The 20,142-nt window shown below is 36.7% G+C and overlaps 3 protein-coding genes across 5 annotated transcripts in view; all 3 read left to right on the top strand.

The window, feature by feature from the left end:
• LOC101165433 (unconventional myosin-X) overlaps positions 1 to 9,472 on the top strand; it is a 39,183-nt gene extending 29,711 nt beyond the window's left edge. For all 3 annotated transcript variants that reach the window (XM_011490258.3, XM_020713463.2, XM_020713465.2), the window contains 13 exons: positions 428 to 570; positions 732 to 926; positions 1,104 to 1,261; positions 1,341 to 1,461; positions 1,538 to 1,686; positions 1,783 to 1,931; positions 2,009 to 2,216; positions 2,879 to 3,015; positions 3,505 to 3,628; positions 4,278 to 4,631; positions 5,699 to 5,875; positions 5,968 to 6,159; positions 6,997 to 9,472. In XM_011490258.3, coding sequence (XP_011488560.1) covers positions 428 to 570; positions 732 to 926; positions 1,104 to 1,261; positions 1,341 to 1,461; positions 1,538 to 1,686; positions 1,783 to 1,931; positions 2,009 to 2,216; positions 2,879 to 3,015; positions 3,505 to 3,628; positions 4,278 to 4,631; positions 5,699 to 5,875; positions 5,968 to 6,159; positions 6,997 to 7,101 — 2,212 coding nt within the window. In that variant the 3' untranslated portion in view covers positions 7,102 to 9,472. The remainder of the gene's footprint in view (positions 1 to 427; positions 571 to 731; positions 927 to 1,103; positions 1,262 to 1,340; positions 1,462 to 1,537; positions 1,687 to 1,782; positions 1,932 to 2,008; positions 2,217 to 2,878; positions 3,016 to 3,504; positions 3,629 to 4,277; positions 4,632 to 5,698; positions 5,876 to 5,967; positions 6,160 to 6,996) is intronic.
• A 378-nt stretch (positions 9,473 to 9,850) lies between these two features.
• LOC101157743 (pituitary tumor-transforming gene 1 protein-interacting protein) lies at positions 9,851 to 16,219 on the top strand. Its single transcript, XM_004082209.4, has 7 exons — positions 9,851 to 10,114; positions 10,829 to 10,881; positions 11,438 to 11,546; positions 12,734 to 12,836; positions 13,229 to 13,294; positions 13,699 to 13,745; positions 15,648 to 16,219. The coding sequence occupies exons 1-7, from the start codon at positions 10,030 to 10,032 to the stop codon at positions 15,683 to 15,685; spliced, it is 501 nt and encodes a 166-aa protein (XP_004082257.1). The 5' UTR covers positions 9,851 to 10,029; the 3' UTR covers positions 15,686 to 16,219.
• A 1,891-nt stretch (positions 16,220 to 18,110) lies between these two features.
• sumo4 (small ubiquitin-related modifier 4) lies at positions 18,111 to 19,590 on the top strand. Its single transcript, NM_001172050.1, has 4 exons — positions 18,111 to 18,150; positions 19,111 to 19,239; positions 19,328 to 19,399; positions 19,498 to 19,590. Exons 1-4 carry the CDS (start codon positions 18,130 to 18,132, stop codon positions 19,558 to 19,560), a joined length of 285 nt encoding a protein of 94 aa, NP_001165521.1. The 5' UTR covers positions 18,111 to 18,129; the 3' UTR covers positions 19,561 to 19,590.
• The last annotated feature ends 552 nt before the right edge of the window (positions 19,591 to 20,142 follow it).

Genomic DNA, 20,142 nt, shown 5'->3' with positions numbered 1-20,142 from the left:
ATGTAAAAAAAAATATATGTTTTTAAACAAAATAAAACTGGTTTAAAAAAAACAAAAAATAAAAAGGATAAGTTTGGAGAAGTCTTGACAAAAACTGAACACTTTATAGTTATCATGCAAGGAGCAGGACAACATTTAGAAACAATTATGGCATTAGGAATCATAATTAAAAAGACAATAATAAAAGCAATAAAAGGCAGTATAAATATTTATATATACACAATATACTGTATACATGTTTACATATAATATAATATACAGCATGTAAAGTTAGATCATAGTTTTTGTCAGAGTTCACAAGTACTAGGAATATCCCTAAAATACATGATAAAAAATGGTAAAACTTCATTAAAAGTAGACAAACGGACTAAGAAACAGTCTTTCAAATATGAGATGTGATTCTTATGACCAGTCTTCTTTTTTTCAGGCCCAATTCTTTTGTCATCATCACGGCCAACCGTGTGATCCACTGCAACAGCGACACGCCTGAGGAGATGCATCATTGGATCAGTCTGTTGCAGAAACCCAAAGGAGACGCTCGGGTTGACGGCCAAGAGTTCCTAGTTAGAGGTGAGAGTTTTTTCAGTTATATTCTTGAAACTATTGAGTTTTAAATCAAACTATAACAAATATTTTAAAAACACTTAATGAAAATATGTATCATGATACAATGGAGAATGCATCCACTGTCTTCTTTTAACTACTGGTAACTGTCTCTGCTTCATCTCCAGGCTGGCTCCAAAAAGAGATGAAGACCAACTCTAAAAGCACGTCCCTGAAGCTGAAGAAACGCTGGTTCGTCTTGACCCACAACTCCCTGGATTACTACAAGAGCTCTGAGCGAAACTCCTCAAAGATGGGAACCCTGGTGCTTAATTCCCTCTGCTCTGTCATTCAGCCGGATGAGCGAGTCCACAGAGAAACAGGTGATATAAGCAAATACCAAAGGGCACTGTCATTTAGGGATTACTTGAAGATTACTGTTTTTTCTGGATTAAATTATCTAAGTGTAAAAGAATAAGTTTTTACTTGGCACATGATGCATAAAAATAGGTTTTAGTTTATTGTATGCAATATTTCTTGACATAATCTCTGTTTAACAGGCTACTGGAACATCATAGTGTATGGCAGGAAGCATTCCTACCGCCTTTATACTAAGATGCTGAATGAGGCCATGAGGTGGACAGCTGCAATACAGGGGGTCATCGACAGCAAGACCCCGATAGAAACTCCCACTTTGCAACTCATCAGAGACATTAAGGTAAAAACACGCTCCTGGAAACCTTTTAAAAGATATGGTAAAAAAAGACAAGTTCAAATGCACCGTCCCCCTCCTTCAGGAGAACAGTGTGAACCCAGAAATAGTGGAGCAGATGTACAGGAGGAACCCCATCCTCAGATACACCCAGCATCCTCTGCACTCCCCTCTTCTGCCGCTTCCTTATGGAGAGGTCACCAGCTGTGAGTCAATTTCCAGTAATGTTTCACTGTCGGGGATTGAAAAAGATCTCACGTGACTTATTGATGTCATATGTAGTGCAAAGGCAACAGGGCTATGCCAGCCTGCAGGACGAGGCGGTGAGAGTTTTCAACTCACTGCAGGAGATGGAGACGCTGGCAGACACGGTGCCAATTATTCAGGGCATCCTGCAGACCTGCCAGGACCTTCGGCCTCTCAGGGACGAGGTAGCAGTCGTTTCCATGCACATTCTGCGAAACCAAACATTTATTGGTTAAATCCAATGGACGGTTTTGCACTCTGCTGTCGTTCCTTTTTTTCAGGTTTATTGTCAGGTGATCAAACAGACCAATCACGTGCCTCAACCGAACAGCCCGGCCAATCTGGCACATTGGCACCTGCTCACCTGCATGAGCTGCACCTTCCTACCAGGCCGAGCCATCCTGAGATACCTCCGCTTCCACCTCAAGAGGTCTGTGAGTTCTTCTGTAGTGACAGGCCGCTGTTGTTTACAGGAAATTCCCTCTGAGCGTGTTTACCTATACACAGGGTACGCGAGCGTTACCCCGGCACAGAGATTGAACGCTACGCCAGCTTCGTCGGGGAATCCCTGAAGAAGACCAAGACTCGTGAGTTTGTACCGTCGCAGGAGGAGATCGCCGCCCTGCTGGTGAGACAGGAGATGAGCACTACGGTGTACTGCCATGGAGGAGGTTCCTGCAAGATCTCCATCAACTCACACACCACTGCTGGAGAGGTGCGTCAACCTACACATGTAGAACTGTCAGATCATTCACTTTACTTTGGATGCACACCTATAAAGGGTCCCATATTATTACAAAGACAACTATACCTTACATGCACTTAAATAAGTCAGAAGGCATTAAATGTAAATTGTGTACTTAATAAAAAAAATAAACAAATGCAGTTTGATCTCAGACACGCTGAGAGATGAGCCCCCTGTTTATAGACCTGAATCTTTGGGTCCTATTGCACCAATTTTTACTCACTTTTTTGTGCCCTAATGAAGGATTTCTACTGCATTTATTATGTAAAGCTGTGGAATGGATATCCATGAGTAGAAGGGCAGGACACTTTGAAAAAAACAGCGATCATTTGCCACGTTTTTGGGTCTAAACACCGTACAACTGTACAGAACACTCCTAATCCATTGAATAGTAAATCAGTGGAATTCATCAAATCTGAGAATTTTTTATTTTATTTTGATCCTTTTATGTTGTGTTTTACATGAAAAAGTAGTTTAAATCAAAAATCCTTTTGTGGTAGTAAAGATTGTTCTTTCCTATAGATTGTATCAGGTATTGCTGTTATAATATGGGTGAAAACCGTTGAATTCCGATTCCACTTTCTCGAGTCCTAAAGTGAGCATTAATTTGCTTTCCTTGATGCTGTTTGCAGGTTGTTGAGAAGCTGATCCGAGGTCTGGCTATGGAGGACAGCAAGAACCTGTTTTCTCTGTTTGAACACAACTCCTTCATAGACCGAGCTCTGGAGAGCAGAGTGATTGTGGCGGATGTTCTGGCCAAATTTGAAAGGTGTGTCTTTTTATAACCTTGTAAATTATGCTTTAAATACCCCATTCGATAAAAATGGTGATGGAGGACAAACATAAAGAAAATTACCGTAACTCAAATTTTAATTCCTGAATATTTCCTTATTTAGATCGTTGTGAATCAGCAGCAGATGCAAAAATACCGTTCAACAAAGGGTTAATTTGTGACAGAATATACGCTGGGTGGGCTACAAGCTCCCTGCTCTGCTCCATTCTGATGCATCCAGTTACAGACCAGTGTTCGTCTGAGCTCCAAACGTTACAGCTGGATAGCTCCAGTATTGCAGTCAGAAACTATGTCCAGGAAAACAACACAGTTTTTACTTTTTTAAATTTTGGTTAAAAATGGCAAAATCATCATTAAAAGACCATTGAAAACATTTACATCAAAATATGATTAGAGTGGGACTTTAAGAGGTTGTTGTTAATCTTTTTGATTGTGAGAACATAGGATGTGTCTGTTATTCTGTAGGCTGGCAGGCAGTGAAGAAGAAGAGGAGGAGGGAGAGTGGAAACTGTACTTCAAACTCTACTGCTTCTTGGATGTGGAGAGCATGCCCAAAGAGGGTGTGGAGTTCGCATTCATGTTTGAACAAGTAAGATTTATTCTAACACTCAAAAAGTATAAATATTGACTTAAAGCAGTTAATTTCTAAGGGGTTTTCTATTTTGACTTTTACTTATTTAAGCATATATTGAATGATTTAAGACAGTGTCGCTTTGCTTCAACCATTATTCTGTTTGTGTATTTTTATTACTTCAGTTCAGATGTCTTAAGTGATGTGGTTTGTTTGTTGCAAAGTTACGTTTTTTAACATGTATGAGTCTTTTCTGATGATTTCATCTTACTGTTTCATGTGCTTAATTTGATCATTTTTCATTTAAATGTCAGATATGACAACAGTAAGTGGGTCGTAGACCTTTTAAAAAACTGTTTTTTGTGTCTGCTTGTTTTTTATCCTTTTTTTCAGAGGCAATCGTTCAAATTTTTTTTATTTTTCTAAAAGAAAATGCTTCCTCATTGAGACGCTTCATTAAATTTAAACTAATACAGCATACAGGGCTTGTTCATCTTTTAATTTAACTCCGCTTAATTTTACACACACTATTTTTTGGATTTTGTGCTGGTCCTAAAGTAAATTTATGTGTTATATAAAGGTTTAAACCAAAAAGACAAAAAATGTTACTTTGTGGAGAATTTCAGAAATGTATGATTTTCTGAAAGCTGCTCTGTCTTTGTCAAAGGCTCATGAGTCTTTGATCAGTGGTCACTTCCCAGCCTCAGAGGAAACTCTGCAGCACTTGGCAGCTTTACGCCTCCAGTATCTCCATGGAGATGGAGCTGGCCGGGTTGGATGGAGCCTGGGAAGCGTTTATCCTATCGGACGCCTTCGGAATCGAATCCTCCATTCCACCAAACCGGGTGTTGGCGCTGCAGGCGGAGCTGGAGGAAGAGGGAGTGGAGGGATGGGAGATGGAATCTGCACAATAGGAGGACAGGGCGGGGCTGGGACAGGCACAGAGAAACGAAAGACTCCCAGCTTCCTGGACGGCACCCTCAGGAGAAGTTTCAAAACAGGTTCACTGAAGAAGCAGAAGGTCAGTAGTGTGGGTGGAAAATGTAAAATAAATTTTGAAGATGCTCTAGTGTGGGGGTCTGCAACCATAGGCTTTTATCGCTTCATTTTGGCTCTTTGACTTTAAAGAAAAATACTTTGAAAAATAATTGGTTAGTTATGACAAAGGATGTGTTTTTATTTAGAATAAACTTGTATGTGCTCTTGTCTAAAGTAAAATTAATTTAGACTTTTCTCCATATAGAACATATAACAATGTTATAATTCAGTTACTGTACATATCTAAAAGCTGCATTTCAAAAATAAAAGGCTTAATTCTTCCAAACAGTGAAGCGGGACTTTGCAGCTCTCGTTGTTTTTTTTGGGTCTTTTAGCATCAAAAGTTGCAGACCCCTGCTCTACTGTGTATTTCCATGTAAAATAATTATAGCACATTACATTTTTTTATTATTTCAAAACACAAAACAGTAGTGATCCTCTTTACCCCATTTACCATACAAATAAACTTTGTTTGCAGTTTGCAGTTTGCAAATGTAGCCGCTGCCACCTTTTAAAGAAAGCCGCTCAAAGGAAAAGAATAAAATGATCTAACAGTCAACTGAAACTATGAGCCTCCATACCCCCCATATAATATACAACTATAAATTTAGTTAGTAAAGAAACATGTTTTTTTTTTTTATATCTAATCATATAGAGGAGCATTTAAAATCTTTTTTTTTCCTTTATTTTTTTCACATTAAATTTTACCTGTTAGATTTCTGGTGGTTTTACCCCTTCCTCACATTCCCTCATATGTGGAAAAGAATGAAATGTTTAAATGTTTTGTATAAAGAATTGACATGGAGCACAACTAACAGAAAATATCTTAGCCAGATGCTTGTTAAGACCATTTCCACCTAATCAAAGTATAATTCCAACAAATTTATTTGGCATCTTTGCAGAAATAAAGCATATGCCATCTCTTTAGGGAGCCGTGACTTGGAATCAGCTAATAAAAAATAGAAACAATATTGTTTTAAAATCTATTCTTTCAACAGTGTGAAGATTTCACTTTCACTTGCATGGAGGTTAAACTTTTTTCTATTTCAGGTGGAGGAGGAGCAAATGCTGGAGATGTGGGTCAAGGAGGAAACTTCTGCCACGCGAACAAGTGTTCTGGAGAAGTGGACCCGTCTGCAAGGCATGCCGCAGCACCAGGCCATGCTTAAATACATGAGTATCATTAAGGAGTGGCCTGGCTATGGATCTACTTTGTTTGATGTAGAGGTGAGGATACAAAAAGCACATTATATAACGCATTAAAATGGACATTATTAACCCCTTGATGCCCTTCTCCTTTGCATTTCTCATCCTGACAGTGTAAAGAAGGAGGTTTCCCTCATGACCTGTGGCTGGGTGTGAGTGCTGATAATGTTTCTGTGTATAAACGAGGTGAACCCAAACCCCTGGAGACTTTCCAGTACGAACACATCACCTTCTTTGGAGCTTCACAACCCTGCACCTATAAGATCATTGTGGATGAGAGGGAGATGTTTTTCGAGACTTCACTGGTGAGAACTCAGCTTTTATCAAATTTGCTATAGATTTAAATGTAAACAGCATTAGAAATTAGTCACCAAATTTGATGCAAATCCAGAAGGATCAGATGTTGCAGTTCCTCCAAAGACCACTACAAGCAGGTGGCAGAAGGGAGCAATTTTTTTTACTCCCATATTCAAAATTCCTATTTTACAACAATAATTAATGTATGTACATTCTGGTTTAAATTATTTTTTATGGATATTTATAAAAGTATTCAATGTTTTTGTTTAAAACATCATAATTAAAGTTGGACCTTCCTTTTGTAAAATTGCAAAATTAATATTCACAAAAAAGCTCTTCTTGCCTGAACAAAAAGAGCGCAAATATAGGGACGTTAATTCATGGATTTGATGAATCCAAAGCAAATTTTTACCGAACCCATTAAATTACAATTACAATTTTTTTAAATTTACATCTAAGATTAGGTTGTTTAAAATTAACAATATTGCTTTTTTCAATTTAAAAATATAAAACTGTGTATGAGAAACACATATGAAATGCTAATCCATGGTTAAAAAAAAGACAGATAAGCTTGTACAAACAGCAACAAATAGTTTATTATTTTAATATTTGTGCTAAAAGAAGGTGTGACAACCTTGTTATAAATGAGTGTCCATCAAGATTTTTATGTCTTGACACCAGAAATCAGTACAAATCTTTAAGGCGACAAAATGTAAAACCTTTTTTTTCTTTTGATTGAATCTGGGGTTTATTTATAATGCCTAAATTCTCTACATGTTTTTAGTATAGCTAATGCCTAAAAATGTGTGACCATGCAACTAAATCTAATCCGTTTTCCTCTTTAGGTTGGAGAGATCACCAAGATCATGAGAGCGTACATCAACATGATGGTGAAGAAGCGCTGTAGCATCATGTCTGTAACCAGCGTGGGCAGTTCTTGGGCCAGGTGATCAATCACCAACCAATCCCATCCCTGAGTGTATCCATGAAACTGCAATGGGCAGTCACAACAACCTGCTTATTCCTTGAGTTGAATGAAGAGCAAGTTTGGGTAGAAAACGAGAAGCGGGTGAAGGAACCATCTGAAAAAAAAAAACACAAAAAAAACACTAGCATGACAAAGAAACTGTTGGGACAGTCACTTCAAAAAACAAAACCACCCGGCCGGAGTCCTGCATGTAGATTTTCAAGCACACTCCTCCATTCTCTGTTGTGGAAGAAAAGTCGGTAATAAGAAGCACAATTTGGCTGTCAGGTGGTTTCTTTGCGTGATGAAAGCCACTCCTCCTTGTTTAAATCACTCTCTCATGCCTCCTTCTTTCTCCTCTGATTCCTTCTTCGTCTATTTTTTTTTTTCAAATGTTAACTGAACTCTTGTTCTTGTTGGCCCTTCCATGGTGGATCTGTCCATGTCACTTACCTGTGTCACTTATGAGAAGAGAAGTTTTCTTTTTAATTTTTATCTGCTTGCTCATCAGTGCCACCGTGTGGCCACGAGTGGGAAGACAAATGAGGCTGTAAGCATTTCTGAAAAAAATACTTTTAAAGGTAAAGTTTTGGCTCCGGATGTTCTTACTCATCTTCAGCTTGATCAAGAGGCTTATTTATCTCTCCGAGTAGATTTATGAATTATCAAGGCCATGACGACAGCTGTATCTACATATAACATAGCAACAGAACTCTGTATAGCCACAAACAACACATAAGCTAAGATATATTTAATGTTTTGTACTGTATATCACACACAATAATTCAAAGTATTGACATTTCTGCTGGTTACTGCACTGTACAGTCTATAGATGCCATACTACTTGCAAAGTGGCACATTTAATGTAAAATAAGTAAGTTGTGTTAATTATGTCTGCCAGTCTTCATTTAATTTGACTTCACCAAAACGTATAAAACAGTAGAAAACTATGGGCTGCTAAAATCCTTATTTTAAGCCATATTTGTAAAGTTTTCCATGGTTTATATGTTTCTTTATTTTACAAAGAGGATTAGGACAAATTTGGGCAAAACCACAAGGTTTGTCTGTATTTCCAGCCTCCTAAAAAATATGAAGACATTTATTACTAATACCACTATAATGTGAACCCACTATCTTAACCACTCCTGTGTCTGGATTGCTGCCGTGTGTGTGTGATTCTGTTAATAGTGATATTCAAACTGTTGAAAAGTGGAAACGAGTGCATCATATGTAGTTACATGACTAATAATAATTATTGCAAGGAACGGTGTTGTAATTGTTGATAGAAGGAAAAAGAACGGTATTTCAGAGATGGGGTACTGAGTGAATATTAATATTATTGTTATTTATTGTACAGTATTTATTGCATTGTCTGGTTGCGGAGGGTTGAAAATACACTGGAAATGTCCAGCCTCAGTGGAAGATGAACACTGTGAACATACAGGCTCTGAAATGAATTGATTGTGCACTTGGAAATCCAAGAGTTTTCATGTGTGTGTGTGAGTGTGTGTGTGTGTGTGTTTTGGACTATAAGATGGAGATAGAGTCACATCAACGTCTCTGGACTGTCAGACTGCAGGTAGATGGCAGTACTGTTCATTAAAAAAACACATATACTGAGATGCCTATAGGTAAAGTCCATCCTGACAATAAAAAATAGAAATTTGACCCAAACATATTTCTTTTTTAATACCAGAAGGTAGTCAAGTTGTGGATTGTCAAGCAGAAACCAAACATTTCTGCTTTTTCAAATCTTTTTTTCATACAGAAAATTTTGAGTCATTTATTCACAGATACAAGATGCAAGTATATAAATTAAAGTGGACAGTATAATATATAATCTAAGTTTTCCGAAAGATCTGTGAAATTACATTTTCTTTCTCCTCTGGGATCTTAAAAAATAATTTTCAGAGTTGGGGCAAATTCAGTTTACGAGTTGATGGAGCTGAAACAGTAAGTTCTGAGATCTTTAGGATTCTGGCTCTGTCTGAACTTTCCCTTAAGGAGTATTAGAATCCCAAGTATTTGATCACAAAGTCATATCCAAGGGCAACTTCATTGCTAAAGGTCCCATTATCAGCTGCAGGCGGCCAGAATGGGGCCCAATCTAATCTTTGGTTTATGCTTATAATTACCATTACCTTGTTATTTGTTGTGCTTGATCAATGAATACAAAAGAAAAGAGAAAGTCAGAGATGTTCTTTTTTTTAATTGTAACTGGCTTTATAAAGTTATGCTTTATTAAATTATTGACAATTGTCCTCGATTTATTGTTTCCCTTGCAAACCAGAAAACGGTGTTCTTACTTTGTTTTCACTCATTGTGTTTTGCACTAATAAACAAACTTGAAAGGATGCTGCGTTTGGTTTGGTCACTTATAACTGGAAAAAACAGAAACAAGTCTTGATAAAGATTTTATACCAACTTTTACATCGACTCAAGTAAACCATATTTCTATACAACACGGGTTGTTTCTGTCTCCTCCAAAAAGGATAACGTGCAGGTTAACAGCTACACTTTCAGGTGGAAATCAAAAGAAGTTTTACAAAGTTTTTAAAATTAGTTGAAACCCACACCAAATGAGCAATGGATGCATTCATATAGGTAATGGAATTTTTTAATGGTGGACTTTATTCTTTTGAACTAAAATTGGACTACAGTCTCAGATTCTTATATTTGAAAACTGCTGTTTCGCCACTGACGCCTCCCTGTTTTTTTGTCTTCTGCGCGTAAAAACCGTGCGTCACTACCTGGCTTTTAGTTCCTTCTGGGCACGTTCGCTTTGGAGTTCCTGTTGTCGAGAGGACCAAACCTTTTTCTCTCTGGATTCTCGCTTTCCTTCGTCTTGTCGATTGTAAAGTTCATAGGAACGACGCTGCGAGTGGTCTGCGTCCTGTGCGTCTGTCTGGGAATGATGGATTCTCGGGTTTTACTCGCAGCTCTCCTGCTTGTTTTCGGCTTGGCGTCAGTTCTTGCTCAGTCCTCACCTGATGACGGTAAGAATGTGGAGTGACTTTGGTTACTCAGGAGTTTTAGACACTGAAATTCCCCCCTTATCTGTTGGTTCCAGTATTTTTGCTGTAATTTCCAAAGATTTTTGAATTTATCTAAATGTCTTAAATATTTTTTTATCCAAGTAATCATTGGTCTACATCTTTGAAAGTCACCTGCCAATTTTCAGGTTTACAAAAAGAAGAGGAAAAAACAATATATATTAATTTTTATCAGACGGTTAGTATTTACCTGATAATGTATTAAAATGATTTTGAAAGAAGTAAACGTTGTTATCCTTGTTATGGCCACGAAACCTAAAAATATACTTTTGTTTTTGTCCTTGAACGTGGATTTTCTTTACTCTAACAACTATAGATTTCTTTCAGAATTTAAAGACCAAAAAAAGAAACAAACGAGATAATCACTGTATTGTTTGAATGATTGAAACCAAAAAATCGGTTTGTCGACTGTTTCTGCTTGAAATCATGAAACTAATCTAACTAAAGCCTGCTTGTTTACACCACTCAGTCCCCATAGAACATTTCCCAGGAGGCTTTGCAGTAACTTCCATAAACCACACAAAGGTTTAGGCCTCTTTTTAGTCTGAATCCTGCAGTTTTCTACTAATCTGTCCAACATGAAACTTGTGTTTTTCCTGTGACCAAAAATGTACATATATATAATGTAAATACTTGATCTGTTGTTTTTACCAACAGTGTGCGAGAAGAAAAATGCTACAAACTGTGAGGAATGTCTGAAAAATGTCTCGGTAAGTCATTGAAATATAAATTAGTGTGTTTCAAACGAAATAATACTTTTTGTTCTGTGAACACAAGAGTATTTGACTGGACGAATGGTAGTTTTGATTTTTTTTTTTAGTAAAAATGATGTAGTGTGCTATTTTCTTTGGCCTTTTATTATCTTAATGATCAGATCTGATGTGTATTTTGTCTGGCTTTTGAGCACCACCTAACCCCTTGGCTCCTGATCTGTTTATCTTTCATAGCTCCACTGTGCTGTGAACACAACTTAATCTGAGGAAACACTTTCAACTAAAGAAGGGCATACATTTTTCCATTAGACACAAAATCCAGTCATTTCCTTTGTTATTTGGGTACAATGGAAAAAGCTGTGTGAGGTGAAGAAGGGTGGCTCCTCCCCCAGTACCTGTTGGTCTGGTTTGTTGAGTAACTGCTCTGATTGTTATTCCTAACTTCTCCGCCTGCATAAAGAGTGATGTTATCACATTTTTTTCTTCTCCAAAGTGACCCAAATCCTCACAGATTCACATTCTTTTCTGTTTTTTTTTTTTGTTGTCATGACAGTGCTTGTGGTGCATTAAAACCAAGTCATGTGTAACTTATCCAGCGAAGACCATCCTTCCACCCCATGCTCTTTGCCCACTGAATGATGCACGCTGGGGGCTCTGCATGAGTAAGAACATTTATGTTTTCTGGAAATATTTTCTTTCATTTAATATATGCATGCTTAATGCAAAAGTCATATTTAAGATTTTCAATAGTTTTTAAAATATTAGAAGAAAAAAAATCACTCATTTATATATTGTTTTAATGTTTTTTTTATTACTAAATTTGGCATTAATCTAGAATAAATTCTAAAAACTACATATTTGGAATTGAAAAGCAGAAATAATACAAAAACAAGACAAACAACAGAAATTTGTATTTATACAAAGATATACTAGATGTAGAATAATCAAAAACGGATATAAATAATTCATCACAGAAATCTACAATAAGCTAGTTCTGTATCATGAGGTTCTTTAGGGCATCAAAACAGAAATGTTTTCTCAAAGTATAAATCATTCTCTATGCGTACCTGTGTGTGTTTTCACTGAGTGAAGAGCAAATAAAGCACATATTGAGAGGAAATGCCTATCCAGTTTCAACCTGCCTGAGTCTCACTTTGAGTGTCTTGAACACAAATGTGTCGCAATGGATACAATTACAAACACTGATTTAAAAGTCAGGTGTTCGATTGTTGTGTTTTATATAGAACAAAGGTTTTTTTTTTTAAATACGCTAAGTTAGGCTATATGTTTTTGAACCACAGGTTTACATAGAAATATGACGCTATCATAAATTAAAACAGAAACAAGTTGGTTTTCAAACAATAAAATACATGTCTTTAATGATGTAATTTGGTTTTCTGATTACAATTTTAAAAAAGGACGTAAAACGTTCTTATCCACTGGCTTGAAGCAGAAACCAATACTTTGACCATAATCTCTCCCAAATTGAGATGTTCAAAAAGGATGCTTTTCTCTTTTTTGCTCGACACAATGGCTGACTGAAGGAAGGGGAATATTTGCCTTTATTTAGATACGTTTCGCTAGCTATGTTAGTATGTAAATGAATGCCACACATTCTGTGCGTGTCATCAGTGACACACATGGCATACAAAAAGTGGTCACAAGACCTGCTGCGTTATGGTTTTGTGCATTGGTTATGAAATTGAACCAAATCTAACAATTATGCTTCCTTAAGAGAGAATTATTTACAGTTCAAAGCCATCAATATTGGACGGGGAAGGATTTACCAAAATCCTAAAAAAAAGTTGTTGTTTTTTTACAAAATATGTTAACTGTCATTTTTCTGCAGTGAATTTTCAGACCCTGATCATCACGCTGGCAGTGCTTGGTGGCGTAATCATCATTGCTCTCCTGGTGTGCATGTTCTGTTGCTGCAAGTGTGAGAGCTTTGGGTAAGCATGCTCTAAAATGTCTTAATCTGACACGTTACAATTACAAGGCTATTCAAAATGATAACAAAGACTCTCGTTCTACATTTTGTGCACTCTGACTTTTTTTTTTAACCCAGATTTTTTTTTTTTTTTTAGGAGTTTTTACCAAGAATCAGGGTCTTAAGGCAGAGATGACCAGTTTAGCCAAGTCTGTTTAGTTTAGTTTAGCAATTACCTATTATACTTTATTTCATGTTCGTATAAAATCACCAGTATGAAGCCCATTGAGACAAATATTGATGTAATATTGGGCTATATAAAGAAAACTGAATTGAATTGAATTGACATGAACTGTTTTGCTGTAGCGTCGTGCAAAATGCGTAATAATACTTATCTTGTGTTTGTGCATCAAGATCCACAAGATTTGAAAACAAAATGCAGAGAAGAGGCGATAAGGCAAAGACCAAGCAGGAGCAAAGGTAAGAATCCCAGTTCTTGCTCATTTTCTGGATTTTTTCATGCAAAGTGAACACAAAACAACCAATCTGGACGCAGAACACAGTGCGCTGCAAAAAAACAAAATTGCTCTAAAAAAGAAACAGGAGAAATGGCGAGAATGTAAAAAGTGAACATTGATATAGCGAGGGAACACTGTAACCAAATATAATGTGTGTCTAACAAACCTAACACGCAATAGAATGTTGCAGAAATGTATGAGGCAAATTACGTTTTTGCATGCTACATGTGACTGGTAGTCAGTTAAAAGTAATACTGTTAGATAAAATGGGTACAATCTTAACATGGTTAAGACAACAACACATTTTAAGAAAAGTTCAAGACTTCATGTGGTGAAACTCACATTGGTGTGTTTTCTCTTTATCAGGACTGCAGAGATGAAACAGAGACATCAGGAAATCCGACAGAAATATGGTAAGTTTTTAGTCCTCTGAGGGGCTAAATCAGTGCTACAAAACTATATCCCTATACATGTTAAAATGATCCTTTGTATGAAATGCATAGTTGGACCATAAAGTTAAGGTACATTTTGGTTTCCTGGCTTGATTTATAGGATGATTTATATGATGTTGGATCTTTTTTTCTGGTAAATACAAAAGTAGCAATTATTGAAACACACCTCATGTAACTGAAGGAAAGATGATCCATCTGACCTGCACTTCAAATAATCTATTTAAACCTCAGCAAAACATCAAATACTTTGTTTTAATGTTGAGCAAAGCATTGCATTGATATTCTTAAGGTGTTCTTTGTTGAGTCATGTCGCTTGTGTTTATTTTAGTTAAAAGTGACAAGGACGGGACAATAACCCGAAACATCATCTCTATTTCAGACGGAGATCATTTATGGACGTAATAAAAGTTTAAATTAGGTTTTTGCTGTTTGTTTGATCAGAGTTGATGCTGCTCTAAGTTTCCACGTCAAGACAAGAGTTTGTCAGTTTCCCTTCACACATCGAACATGCATGTGAACTTTCTGATACGTTTGACCAGGTCTGAAAGCGTGACTGAGGACACAAACATAAAGTAGCTTCTATGCAAAATGTAGAATGGTCCTTTTTAACTATGTTTCTGTATATAAAACTAAATATTTCTGCCAAAATAGGATCGTTGGATTGATTTTTCAGTGACTTACAATTTCTTTTTTTTTTTTTTTTTACTGCTCCTTCGGCCCCAAATGAACCCCCATCCTCTTTTCACATTGACAAACATCATGTTGTCTTTAATTTTACCATGAATCTAATCTTTGGCCTTCCTCCAGACTGATGTATTCACCTTTCCTCCTTTGAACATGCTAAAACGTCCAACACCAGCTGTCTGTCCAATGAACTCGTTCCGGATTCTATCCTTTCTAAAGTAAAACTTGAACATCTTCATCACTGCTTCCTCGTTCATGTTGTTCCTTGCACCATCTTGTACACATTTCCTTCTAATGCTGACACTGTCACACAAAATTCTTTACTTATTCTTTCAAACATTTCAATGTGCTACACTCGTTCCTCTTAACCCTCATTTTTTTTCTCTGGACTGTTGACACAAATTACTCAAGCTCCTCCACTTTCTTTTTTAATGCCTTATGCATCTGGGTGCCATAGGTTTTTGGGTTGTCTGGGGTCACCCGGCTAGCTTACAGCCCCTCACACCCTAACCTAACATTACTGTTTCAACAAAAATGGTGAGCAATATTGGAGGTATGTAACAGTTCTGAGTCAGATGCCAGCTTGAACGAGGAAAATGAAGATGTACATGGCTCTAGTCGTCTACAAGAGGAGGCATTCGAATGGAGCAGAGCAGGGAGCTTGTGGCCTGCCGATTGTAGATTTAGGTCACAGAAACGCTCTTTTTATCAAATGACAGTTTTTGTCTGCTCCTGATTCACCACAATTTTGAAAAAAAAAAGAAAAAAACTCAAACACAAATTTAAGGTTAATTTTCACAATAAATATCCTCAATCATGAGAAAAATGCCATAAGAACATGTTAAAAACAGGATTTTCATTGGAGTGGGTCTTTAAGTGTTTGTTATGACCTGACGCCCACAACATGCCCGCAGAAAAACATGTTGAACAACATTTTTGCTCTAAGGGCTTACCGAGCGGTCACCTGCCCTGTACAGGTTCGCCTTATTTTTGCCCGCATCCACCCGTAGGGGCGTTTAAAGCTCTACTGTAACCTACAGTGACTGACATCTATCCATCTGCAGTCTAAATGTCCAACACGAAAGAGTGTTGTTAAAACAAAATGTTTATCCCCCCTCCCCAAAAAAAACAGGAAAAGCCTATTCATGTTAATGACGCGTGTTTATGTTTTTCTTTTAGGCCTCAATGGACCAAATCCCTACTCAAGATTTGCATGAGATCCAAGGAAGGAGATTTGAAGCCAAGGACACAGCTGTCAACCCACAACCTGGTTCTATAAACAAATGAGACCCACTAAAGTCATCAATAGTTGCAAAACTCTCAACAAAAATATTTTACTGTATCATTCTGCTCTTTTTTAAGAGTGCTGTGGAGCAATGACCAATGATGATGTGTCCATTGATGCTTGCAGCTGTAGTGTTTTTCAAAACGTATTTATTAATTAATTACTTTTTTCAGATCACTCTCCTAGCTTGATGCTAATTTTAACTATTAACTTTCCACTTAAAACTGTTGTACCTGTTCCAAGTTTTTGAAAGCAGGGTTTTATGTTTTTAGTGCATTTTCCGTAACTAGAATGTTTACTTTTTTATTGATGGTTTCAGAAAATGTATTAAAATTTAGGAATTTTGAAAGAAACCTTAATCCCATACAGATATGTGATGTTATTATAACTTTATTATTAATACCCTAATTTGAATGTTATGTTTTCCATAAAGACTCAATAAAGTATTGAGACTGATTAAACCTGGGATTGACTCTGGACTTGATGATTATTATTATTATTATTATTATTATTATTATTATTTGTTGTACTTTTCCATTGTTTTTATCAATTTCATTTTAACCACAATCTTGAAAATGAAAACCTAATGAAATGCATTTTAAAATGAATTAAAATACAGGTTAATTATACAATTTTTATTTTAATATATTTAAAGAAAATTAAACTACCAGTTTTACATGAATTATTGAACTGATAATGTTTATCTTCTTGATTATCTTGATTATGCAAAATCTTCATATTTTTATATATATATATATATATAGATATAGATATCTATATATATAGATATAAGTGCATAACACTCATTTTCTCACAATTGTTGACATTTAGGGGTGTAACAATTAATTTTACCAACAATTTCATTCAACAATTTTTGGTTGCTGATCTGTTTCATAGTTAATATTAGTCCATTTTGAACGAACCGATTCACTGACCTAAAATGGATTCAGGACACCTGTAGCCAAACCTCAACCAGTGTGACTTGGAGATGAATACTAACTCTGCAGGTGACGTTTTTCAGATTCATTGTATTTTATCCAAGATAATTATAAGTGTAAATTAAATGTGTGTTCAAACAAGTAAACAAGAATTGATGGAAAATCAAAATCAATCAATTTAGTTTCATGAAGTTCAGCTCACTGTTGTTTTTTCACATCAACATAATACAAACAGAACATTATTAGACTATCCTACCCCACAGTATGGTCAATTCAATTCAATTTTATTTGTATAGCCCAAAATCACAACAACATGGGCTTCGAAGTAAAACATGAACTCAAAAGGATCATGAATACAAAGAGTTCAATAGGAAAATACTAAAATGAACTAACAAACTGACTAAGCTATACTGGCATCCCAGCCCTTAGACCCCCCTTTGCGGGGGTCAAACATTTTTGCAAAATTAAAAGTGTTTCAACACATTGGACTCGAATGATATTTTGATCATTTTTGCTGCCATTGCATGTGCGTTGTCCACTGTAGTGACAAATGGCCGTTCTTACATTATAGAAAAATATACCTACCTTGTGTCTCAATCCCACTGGTATTTTCCAAGATGGATTCGATTATCAATTTATCTAATTTTGAAATGATTTTTTAAAATAATTTAGGTTGATTCCATCCTGCCTCAGACAGATTGAACTGATTGGATGGTAGGAATCGAAATCGATTCATCGGTTAATCGTTGTACCCTTAAAAATGAACCGACCGTGCCTTAAACCAAATGGTATTTTCCAACATTGATTTAATCAATTTATTTTATGTTCAATTGATTTTATAATTGTATAGGTCGACTTTATTCAATTCTAATAACTTGCCTCAGAAGGATCCATCTAGTTATTAGAATGTAGAAATATAAATTGATTAATTGAAACACCCGTACTAACATATATAAAAAATAATATATTATCCTTTTTTTGTACACTAAAACGCAATTTTTAAAACCCAAATTACAGTTTACATTTTGGACACCTACCGGTACACTATCTGTCACCATTTTTTGTCTTTAGCCCATTTTACCCAAGACAGTTTCTCCCGAGCTGTAATATAAATATTTTATAGAATTAAATTTAAAAAATAGATATTTCTTAGTTATGTTTTTAATTACTTCAAATACGTTTTAAAATGTGTTTAATTGCTCCTTTAAATTTCGCGTGACCGAGAATTTTGCATAAATGCGCGCTCGTGTATCCGCGCTCCCGCGTTGAAAAAAAAGAGAGAGAGAAGCACGTGGTTTTGTCGGACCAATCGTCGATCCCAAAGGCTATCTTATGCGCGCACCCGGGAGCAGAGCAGAAGAGCGGAGAGAAGGCGGCAGGAAGAAAAAAAATTAAAAGCTAAATCAAGAATATTACGTTTCCCGTCAATTCACCAGACATGTCGGAGGAGAAGCCAAAGGTAAGGCTCTGAGACAGAGAGAGCTTTTTTATTTGTAGGGTTTTACAGGACGTCGTACAAAGCCGTTGCTCAGATGTGCAATCTAAAATGGCCTGGTTTGCACGTTTTTGCAAAGTGGCGCAGTGTTTGTTTCGCAAATGAATTAGCTCAATCACATCAGTGCATTTGCGTTTTGGGGCTTATATTGCGGTGCGTTGATGCAAACTGCACTATTGCACCCCTGTTAAGTTGGATTTGGACGTTTATGAGTAAACGGCTTAATTAAGTTGCGACTGCTGTTTGCGTCTTCTGCCCTTTGTCGAAGCGGGACCACGTTCTGTGCGCAACTGCGAATGCCGCAAATGAAACAGTGCAGTGCCCACGGAGGTGGCGCACACATATGAAACCCCATTTGGCCTCGATATTTTTGCTCTAGTTTTTTAAATTCCCACGTTAGCCCCTCTCGTGGGATGATTCAAATCTGTTAGCGTTGCCGGGCAGCTACAGTCCCTAACGTTAGCCAAAGGCTTAACCACATATAGCCGGGAGCTAACCATGCTAACATTAGCATGTGCAACAATAAAATCAGAGACTCCTGCAAACGTCTACGTTATTTTTTATAATAATATATTGACTATTAGTTTGTGTGTGTTTTTTAAAATAGTTTTTTAAACTGTACATTACAGTTTTTTAAACTAGGGATATACAAGAAAAGACCAATTAATTAGCTGTCGAGAAAAAATGTTAGCATCGAAAAACAACAGCAAGACCTGTTCTTTACCCTCTTAATAAATAAAAGTTTAAGTTTGAATTGTTCTGAAAAAAAAATCATTCCTTTGTAAAGTTGTGCAAAACACCAACTAAGACATTTAAACAAAAACAAATCGATTTTAATATTATTATAAGCTGGGATGTGTATGCTTTGTGTGACGTTGTGGTGTTTCTTTTTCCTGCAACTCTTATTTTGTTCCCCATCAACAGGAAGGAGTGAAGACTGAGAACGATCACATCAATCTCAAAGTTGCAGGCCAAGATGGGTCGGTGGTCCAGTTCAAAATCAAAAGACACACACCTCTCAGTAAACTCATGAAGGCGTACTGTGAACGGCAGGTAAGCAAAAACCAGTGACGCCTGTTAAACAGATTTTCTTCTTTATCAAACTTCAAATCCAAACATTTCTACTTATTGTTACCCAAAGGGACTCTCAATAAGGCAGATCAGGTTCAGGTTTGATGGCCAGCCCATCAATGAAACGGATACACCTGCACAGGTACGGTTATGTGATGGCCAACATGACTGTACAGATTTTTTGTCTTTTGGTATTTGTTTATTAAATAAGTTAAATATTTTTTCCTGCGTTTCTTTCAGCTTGAGATGGAAGACGAAGACACCATAGATGTTTTCCAGCAGCAGACTGGAGGGAAGTGCTAAGCCCTACTATTAAGTGACCACCTTCAGACCACCCCCTCAACCACCTTCACTGCCTCTCTGTCTCCATCGCTACTCTCAGCTCTATATTATTATTATTGTTATTAATGTTAATATTATTTCCACTGTTAAAGGTTATCATTATGACATGTTGACGTGTGGGAGGGGCTTCTCTGCTTTTTATATTATGTCGCAGTCAGGACGGAAGTTGCGTGTATGTGTGAGTGATGGCAGTCTGTCTACTGGCCAGTTTATACAACCTTACACTACTGGCAAGCTGTCATCAGTTCATTGTAGCTCCTCCTGGTTTGGCCATTTCCGGTTCACTGTCAGGTGAAAGCTTAGCATCCAGTTCGCCGTTTTCATTCCCTTTGCAAACTGGCTTTTTCTTTGAATGGCAACGTACAAAAATGGATTTTAATTGGCTTTGCATTTTAGATGCTTAAGGGTTTTCTTTTTTTCCTGTGTGTGTGGGTCTTACTACAGAATGAATGCAGATTTGGGTCATTGGTTTTTGTTTTTCTTCTTGTACAGACGTATTTGAGCAAGGGTTTAGAAATGTCTTGAGGGGCTTGGTTTGTTAAT

Source organism: Oryzias latipes, chromosome 22 (genome assembly GCF_002234675.1).
Source record: "Oryzias latipes chromosome 22, ASM223467v1".
Classification (NCBI taxonomy): Eukaryota; Metazoa; Chordata; class Actinopteri; order Beloniformes; family Adrianichthyidae; genus Oryzias; species Oryzias latipes.
Note: the sequence above shows the minus strand (reverse complement) of the source record. Positions and strands in the feature narration are given on the sequence as shown.

Bases quoted from the DNA above. Each gene is read 5' to 3' on its own strand.
- LOC101157743 (XM_004082209.4), top strand. From the start codon at position 10,030: ATGATGGATTCTCGGGTTTTACTCGCAGCTCTCCTGCTTGTTTTCGGC. The intron at 10,115-10,828 runs GTAAGAATGTGG...TTTTACCAACAG, and splicing joins TCAGTCCTCACCTGATGACG to TGTGCGAGAAGAAAAATGCT. The intron at 13,295-13,698 runs GTAAGAATCCCA...TCTCTTTATCAG, and splicing joins AAGACCAAGCAGGAGCAAAG to GACTGCAGAGATGAAACAGA.
- sumo4 (NM_001172050.1), top strand. From the start codon at position 18,130: ATGTCGGAGGAGAAGCCAAAG. The intron at 18,151-19,110 runs GTAAGGCTCTGA...CCCCATCAACAG, and splicing joins TGTCGGAGGAGAAGCCAAAG to GAAGGAGTGAAGACTGAGAA. The intron at 19,240-19,327 runs GTAAGCAAAAAC...TGTTACCCAAAG, and splicing joins AGGCGTACTGTGAACGGCAG to GGACTCTCAATAAGGCAGAT.